Raw genomic sequence first — 8340 nt, 5'->3', positions numbered from 1 at the left:
GGAGACCTCTATGTATCACAGCAGGAAAGAAAAGGAATTAGGCAATAGGTTTGTCTCTGTCCGTCAGCGTCTGGGATTCATCCGTCAGCTCCTCTTGGCCATTCCCTCCTTCCAGCGTACACATATATGATTTTATGTGTTCAGGTAGTCAATGATTCTGCACATGCGTGTGGGTTTTTTGTTTGTGTATGTGGACGTGCATGTGTGTGTGTGTATGTGTGTATGTGTGTTGGTGTCCATGTGCGTGTGTGCGCATGCTTGGGTGTTTAAGTTGCGGTTGATCTTGATTGTCAATGCTGGAGAATTAAAGCTTTACTGTCCAAAGCTGGCAGCAAAATTCTCACCCTTCATTTCACAGTCTCTCACAAAGAAGTTTCTTTAACAAAAAATAAAAAAAATGTTTGCAAATCTGTAAAAGCTTGGTTTGAATGCACCTGAAAGAAAAAAAGAGGGAGAGAGATAGAGTAATAAGAACATTTTTGACTGTTATAAAATGAAAAGTAAACCTTTACATTACAGAGGTTCATTGTTGAAAGTGTCAGTACTGTTGTAGTCCATTTTTAAATGTATCTATTTATACTTCAACTCTGACTACCATGGACTTACACAGCTTATCATAACACAACCTACCATAAAACCCATTGAAATCTACCTATTACTTCCATTGAGTGTCTGCAAACATGAATCTAGGGAGTCTAGCAAAAGCAATTAATTAATTGCTATTTAAGTGGGCATTTCAATATACCAATCAGATAAGCCTTTATAATTATGTAGCAATTGAGGCTGTAAATATCTTTTTGTTACTCATAGTGCTTTATCATCCAATTTAATATCAAGTAATGAGCAGCTTTGAAGTTTCATGTATTCATCAGTGGAAGAGTTTACTAGTTTGTTAAAGCTAGGGTAGGCAATTTATGTAAGAAGCATTTTGTGTTATATTTGTTGAAATTCTCAATCAAATGTTCTGACAATAACAATAACTACGTGTCTGTAATAAAGTTGATGAGGACGGATTCTGGAATCTTGCAGGCCTATATTAAATCAGTCCAATCATTTCATTTAGCCCGTTTGAAATGATTCGATGGCCGACCTTCCTATCTATCCGTGTGCACTCTGCTCTTCCACTTATTGTGCATCACTGGAGTCTTCAAAACAGAAAGTTTTGAGGCCAGACTAGCAGTGGGATACTGAGGGATAGGAAGTGACAGGACTGCATGAATTGCAGAAGGAGAGAAAAAAGAGACAGGAATATCAACAGAAAGCAGAATGAAAAGCAGCGTGCGATCATTGGACTGTTGCTTGTCGTTTGGGGGAAACTGAACAGCACATAATTTTATCAACAACCCTGGAGCGAAAGATTTTCAATGGAAGTGAAGTCGACTCCCAGAAGTGAAACACGATATCACTCGAATTCATGCAGGGAGATGGGACACTTATTACTTTTGTGGCAGACTTCAAACAGGTGAGAGGCGGGCCTGTTTACCCTTTACTAAAGGTTGTTTTGCCTTGAGAGGAAGTTGTGTGCGTAAGTGAGTGCAGTAAATATTGTTAGGCATGCACATATAAAACGAGTGGATATGCCTGTGCTTGTCTGGTGGGAGGGACTTGGGCTGTGGGGAGAAGTAAGTGAGAGCTGCATAAGGAGGGTTGTAATTTCAAATTTCAGCTTCCTTTTTTTTGTCTTTTCAAAAAAACTGCCTACCCCAGCTTTAAGTCTTTTTGTCCTTCTTTTTACTTTCCAATTAAATATCAATGAATGCTTTCTATGCTAGATCTGAGTCATTAAGTATGGTCATCCAGTAATGCAGCGGTGGTCCTTGGTTCAATAAACTCACCTGCTGTTACAGGCTGGTGACGCTGAAGCTGTCATCATTGGTCGGGTCCAGAAGCTGGCACAGCACTCCGCCCCCCTGAGCCGCCTGGGAGGGGTAGCGGTGTCCCATGCCTTGGTAGGATTGGTGGGACAGAGAGTAGCTGGTAGTGTCCTCCTGATGGGGCGAAGAGTCAAGGGGGGGTTTGGGATATGGGGAGAGGGACAAGGGGCCCTGGCGCTGGCCTGTGCTTATGGCATGGGGAGTCAGATCCCGCTTCAGGGGAGTCATGGTGGAGGGAGGGCTACGCTCCTCATAGAGCAAAGGTGTTGAGTGGGTGTGGAGGTTGGGACTGGGGTTGGAGTGTGTATGGGAGGGGAGGTGAGTGTTGGGATTTGTGTGTGCATTGTGGTGGGGCTGATTGCTGGTGTGGAGGTTTGAGTGGGAAAGGGGGTTGCTCTGAAGGTGCGAGTTGGGATGGGTTTTGGTGTGTGAGCTCAGGTTTGTATGGCCTTGTGTGTTGTGATGGTGTGTGTCATGGGGAGTGGGGTTCATATGTGTGTGCGTGTTTGCATTTGGGCTAGCCAGTGGATTTCCATGTGTATTTCCATGAGGACTTGTGTGTGGGTTGCTGTGTGTGTGCACGGCTGTGTTTGAGTGTGCGCTGTGTGAGTGTGGGCTCGGGCTGCCGCTGTGCGATGTCTGTCCATACCAGTAGGGGGAACTGCAGTAGCTGGGGGAGTCATACTGTGAGAACTGTGGTTCTTTTGGAGGGGGACGATGAGAGGGACTCAGTGCAGTGCCGCAGTGGGGTGTTACCCGTGGTGAAGGAGAGCAGGAGGGGGAGAAGGTCCTGGAGGGCACAGGGTGGTAAGACTGGGGTGGAGGGGGTGTAGGCTTGGGAGGGTAAGGGGGGGATGAAACACTGGGTGAGAGTGAAGAGGAGGACTCTCCAGGGTACAAGGCTGGATATCGTTCCTCTGAGGAAGGTGTGGAGGGGTGGGCAGAATAAGGGGAGGGGTACTCACAGGGGTCCTGGAGGTAGCTGGAAGGTGGTGCAGGATTGGGAGTGGCCAGGGGAGAGAGACTACTACTATCTCCGCTGTAATAGTCCAGTCCCTCCTGGAACAGCCCACACCCCTCTGGACCTCCAGTAGTTCCTGCTGCTCCCACTCCTGATATAGAGGCAGCCTTGCCCCTGCCTTTGGCCCCTGATGGGCGATCTCTCTGACATGGAGACAGACCCCCTCTGCCTCCTCTGGACCCTCTGCCTCGTCCTCCAACCCCTCGCTTAGGTCCTGGAGTGGGCGTTGGGGAGGGACTGGATGGGGAATCCGAATGTAAAGCAGAACCACCTTCTTTTTCTGATTGTGTTTCAGTCCGTTTTCTGCGACCACGGCCAGGCTTGCTGTTTCCCCCACCCTGGAAGAGGACGTTCTGGCTCCAGTTATAGGAGGGTGCTGAAGCACTCTCATGCCAGTCCATCATTAACTTCTCCAGGCTGGATAGGCTTGATTGACCTCCCTCTCCACCAACAGAAACAGACTCATTCTGTTTGTAAATGCCACCTGTGGGGGCAGGTCCACTAACAGTGACTGCAGAGCCAAGATGTGAAGAGTCAGAGGAGGATTCTGAAAGACTTTCAGTAAATGGATTCCGCTTGGCCTTCTGTGGGGTATAGTTTGAGATATCCAAGATGTCTTTGGACTCATTGGAGCCATATTCACTGTAGCCATGGTACTGAGATCCAAATCCGTCTGTTGGCCAGCCACCATAGCCTTGTCTAAAAAAAAAACATAAATACAGCAACACAAATCATTACACATAAACAGTGCAATTTCCCTGCACTTGATAAATATTTCAGTTTCCACTGCTCTTTGTTACAGTTACACCAATCAGTAATAAGAACTTCAAGAGAAAACTCTGATAACAGAACCACGGAGTTAACTAATGTCAGAACTGAAAATTATGTTCTGGAGTGAGACATTATTTAAATAAAATCACATCTCTTTGATCCTGCCTCGGTCAGGCCCTTATTAGTTTGTAGTTATCTTTATAGAGGAAGAAACGTTTTATTGACCATTCATGTAAAATCCTTTCATACAAAGTCAGATTTTTGTGTAAAAAGGTCACTGAGAAATCTCTTGAATTCATGTTTTTTTTTGAGTATTTTTCATTTCTGTCACAAATGATTTACCTGTAGCTCCACTGATTGCAGTTGTACTGTTTAAAACCTTCTGGGGAAGATGAGGAGCTGAAGGGGCTACCTTTGGCAACAGACATGAACCCTCCTCCTGGTGATGTGGGTCCTGTCGACTCCCCCCGCACCATGGAGGAATGACCTGCTGCAGGATATCCACTATAGCCCCTCTTGGCTGCCTGGTAGTTAGAATAACCCATCTGACCAACCTTGCCATTGTTGTGTCCAGCCCCATATGCAAAGCTGCAGTCTGATGATCTCTGTGGCACTGCACCAACTCCTGCAGGAGAAGAGGAGGAATAGCCAGAGGAGTAGTGGCCATAAGAGGTGGGGTGGGGGGAGCTGGGAGAGTGTGAAAGAGATGGAGGAGTGGATTTGGGATAGGTAGAAGTGGTGGGGGATGTTTGGGCCAGGCTGCCATAACTGTATGGAGGCCTTGCTGAGGAGCAATGTGTCTGGGCTGAACCCTCCACCCCAGAGCCTAGACCTTTGTTGGCCCACTTGGGGAAGGAAGCTGCAGGAGACCAGCTTTGGCCAGTAGCTGGACTGGATGGCTCATAACCTGGGGTGGATGACGCTTTGCGGGGGTTTGATTGCGAGGAGGAGATGTCCAAAAGATCTGACGAATCATCCGAGTCCAGCAGTGACCGAAAATATCCAGCAAAAAGGCTTTGTGAGTCCTCCCCAGCTGGCCCACCCCCTCTGCTTCCTCCTTGACTGCTGTAGGCACCTCTCCCGATTTCACAGGAGGAAAAGCCCCCCCTTGGAGATCCACAGAGCTGATACCCACCCAGACTTTTCTCCTTGTCCATACACCCCTCTTCCCCCCAGCCACCTGCCCCATTAGGCCAGTCTTGCCCTATAGACACCCCCTCCCCTTTAAATGCACCATTTTTCCTCACACGTCTCCTTTTGACTATTTTCTCTCCCCCAGGCTCAGTTCCTACCATACCCCCTCCTCTACCAACCCCACCTCCACCCTTACCCCTTTTCCTAGGTAATCCATGCTCAGACATGGGGCTCAGTTTTCGCTTCTTGCCAATGGATTCAAAGAAGTCACTAAAGGTGCTCTTATTGTGCTCATTGCCCCCAATTCCCCCTGCTGCTCCTCCACCTCTTCCAATGCCCCCTCCTCTGCCACCTCGTGGGCGTCTAAAACCAGTGAGCCGGTGGAGCAGGGTGGATATTCCAGGGTTTTCTAAGGGGGTATGAAAGCTTTCTGGCTCACTTGGTGTCCAGCAGCGAGGAGGTGAGCAGCGACCACTAAAGGCAAGTTTGGACAGAACATCCCCATACTCCGTTTTCACATCATTAGTATCATTGACATACGATGGAAAGGGGGATGGGAGTTTAGTCCGACGCCGCCTCCGGGGCTTCTTGGGCTGGTCTCCATTACCTCCAGCATTCCCAGCATTCCCAGTATTCGGAGGCTCTCCCGGTATTACTGGTAGAGGCTGTTTAGGTGGTCGTCCCCGCCTGCGTTTGAGAATAACAGGCAGTTCTCCAGGAGGGAACATTACCATAACACTCTTCCCATTGTTCTTCATGCGAAGAAGCGCGGTCGGCTCTCGAACTGTCTCTCCCTCCAGACCGCCATCATTACCTTTCTCTGTCCCAGTAACTGTCTCCAAATTGGAAATCTTGTAGCTCTTCTGTCGGCGGCTAAGGCTAACAGGAATGCGAGCCACCTTCACAACAATCTTCCTCACCTGTACAGCAGAGACCAAAGTAAAACATGCAATTACCAACTGTCTAATATCTATTTCAGATACATTGTATGTAATTGTATGTTACATCAAGAAGAAGTAAGTATGTACAATAGTATGTAACTATTGATGAACTTACGCCAACAAAACGTCCACGCCTCCGGTTATTGGAAGGCGATACCTCCACCTCTGTAACAGGTGCCTCCTTCACAGTTAGCCGAGATGCAGTTATGGTGGATGTATTTGCAAATGGCAGATGAGGGGTAGCACGATGATGGATGGCCTGGGCTGCCTGACGTTGTTTCATGACACTTTTAGGACCTGCTTTATGGACCGATTTCGGTGCAGGCCTTGACCTAGATTTAGGTCCAGGTTTATGGCCAAGTCTGGGCCCAGGTTTAGGTATGGGTTTAGGGACTTGTTTAGGTACTGTTAGAGCGAGAGCAATATCTGTAGGGCAGGGAGGGGTAGGGAGAACAGTTTCAACAGATAAATGCTCTTCTTTCTTGACAGCAACCACCTCCTCCTCCTTAACCCTCCAGATCTTTTCCTCTAATGCTTCATCTTCCTCCTCTCCTCCCTTTTCCCTCTCTGTTCTCTTCTCCCCATCCTCTGTGCTTCGGCGAAGACGGGAGGATTTGCGCAGGTGACAAGGGAAGCGGGGACGCCCAGAGCTGCGGAGTGCATACTTCTTTTCTGCCTCAACAGGAAGAGGAGAAGAGCCTGTATTTGCATTTGGACCAATAGGGATTGCACAAAGGTTTGGGGGTATGTCGGTTTCTGCAGTGAGAATTGAGGCTGTCAGTTGATTGGTAGAGGCAGGATGATTGCCAAGTGCCAAAGACAGGGGTTGAGGTGATGTTGTGTGTATGGCCTCTGGTGAGAGACTTCTGGAGTTTTCTGGTCCTACAGAACCCGTATGTGCATTCATATCAATGTTTCCACAATTATCCAGATGTGCCTGTTCATGCACATCTGGGTCTATGTGCGTTTGCATGTTTCTGAGTGTCTCTGCAAATGTATGTGTGTCAGCGGTAGTGTGCGTCTCTGTCTGCCTCCGCCGGCAGGGGCCGTGCCCCAGCCTTCTCTGTAGATGGAGGCCGTTGGCCAGGGTGGAAGCAGAGGAGGTGGTAAAATGGTCGGGGGTCACCGGCACCAGTCCATCATTAGAGGGAGCCTGGGACCCATCCTGGAGCCTGAGCTCCCTGGTCCAGAGCTCAGGCCCGTCTAGCCCCTCCAGCCCCCCCACACACCCTTTTTCCTCGGCCTGAGTCCCCCCACAGCCCACTGGAGCCCCAGTTTGGCCTGGATGTAGGTGATCTGACAAGCCACTCATTCAGTGGACAGTCTTGCTATAACTGGAGGAGGAAAATGAGGGATGTTTTCTGCTGTATGTAAATGAGTGTTTCGTCTTTGTGGCTGTCTTCCTCAAACAGCTGTCATGAAGATTCAAGAACCTACGGAAAGAAAAAAAACATCATGATTCAGAAATCCACAGTCTCATTGTTGCATTTAAGACATGTAATCTAAAATCCATGCCGCTAAATATATTCATTGTAATATTCATTGTAAGACATCAAACATGCTGTACATAGAGAAATCGAACATTTACAGCACAGATGGAATTATGATTGTGTGATATGATCGTCAACATTTTTGGCAATGGTCCATAAACCTAATCTGTAATGCACTCCATTTTATTAACTGTTCCACCCACACAGCAGCATTACAACATTAAATTACATTTACCATTCATATCCTGCTCCACTGGTTGCTTTTACCAAATGGTTTGGTCTGATTCTGATTTTGATTCTGAGTTGAGCCTCACTCTGTCTGCCTGACTGGCTCTGTTCTGCAGGGGATCATTGGGTCATCAATACTGCAGTGGAGAGCTCACATACTTCTCTCTCTCCCCTCTGCTCCTGTCTTTTGCCCATGGTTGCTAGAGTGAGAGAAAGAGTGAGACAGAAAGACACAGAGACAGACAGAGGAAGAGACAGAGACTTGAAGAAGGTGGGAGGAACAGTGAGGGTGGGGAGGAACAAAAAGAGAATAGGAGATTAGTACACGATGTCACAGCATGCACCAGACCAGACTAGAATCAGTATTTTGGTGAGGTCTGCACCATCTCACATCAGACGCAATTATTTTGGAAGATGGCTTGCAATATACATTTTTCTATTCTAATTGAAGTCTGTGTTTCATTTTGGTGTGTAACAGTAGATTGTAGGTATACATGTAAGCCAGTACCACTTTACTCTTTTCTAATGGATGTCAGATGTGCACACTCACACAAACTGATGTGATGACCGATCTCACAGAATCAAGTACTGTGTATGGGATACAGTGAGCTGTGTAGGTCAATCTCAGTATGTGGCAAATGAACATCTTGTAAAATTCAACTAAATATAAAAAAAGTAATTGCGGTGTAGTGGTGAAACGTACGCACACACAAACACACGTATAAACACACACTGCTTGCCACATTTTGCCAAAACTATTCAAATGCTTTACAAAGCACCATACTTGGAGGGTGCATAAGAATGAGAATGTGTGAATAATCGCAGCCACCAGGGGGAAGCAGAGAGGTGATGAATAGAGAGGTGTTAAGAGGATGGAGAGA

The 8340-nt window shown here is 47.4% G+C and overlaps 1 protein-coding gene across 1 annotated transcript; it reads right to left on the bottom strand.

Moving 5' to 3' along the window:
- Positions 1-1841: 1841 nt before the first annotated feature.
- ahdc1 (AT hook, DNA binding motif, containing 1) lies at positions 1842-7096 on the bottom strand. The gene is made up of 3 exons (XM_062436452.1): positions 5857-7096; positions 4009-5720; positions 1842-3594 (listed from the first exon to the last, which is right to left on the bottom strand). Exons 1-3 carry the CDS (start codon positions 7051-7053, stop codon positions 1842-1844), a joined length of 4662 nt encoding a protein of 1553 aa, XP_062292436.1. The 5' UTR covers positions 7054-7096.
- Between the last annotated feature and the right edge of the window lie 1244 nt (positions 7097-8340).

The sequence above is a fragment of the Scomber scombrus genome, chromosome 16 (genome assembly GCF_963691925.1).
Source record: "Scomber scombrus chromosome 16, fScoSco1.1, whole genome shotgun sequence".
Taxonomy (NCBI): Eukaryota; Metazoa; Chordata; class Actinopteri; order Scombriformes; family Scombridae; genus Scomber; species Scomber scombrus.
This window is presented reverse-complemented; position numbering and strand designations above follow the sequence as displayed.

Bases quoted from the DNA above. Each gene is read 5' to 3' on its own strand.
- ahdc1 (XM_062436452.1), bottom strand. From the start codon at position 7,053: ATGAGTGGCTTGTCAGATCACCTACATCCAGGCCAAACTGGGGCTCCA. The intron at 5,721-5,856 runs GTAAGTTCATCA...TCTGCTGTACAG, and splicing joins GGCGTGGACGTTTTGTTGGC to GTGAGGAAGATTGTTGTGAA. The intron at 3,595-4,008 runs GTAAATCATTTG...TTTTTTTTTTAG, and splicing joins TGCAATCAGTGGAGCTACAG to ACAAGGCTATGGTGGCTGGC.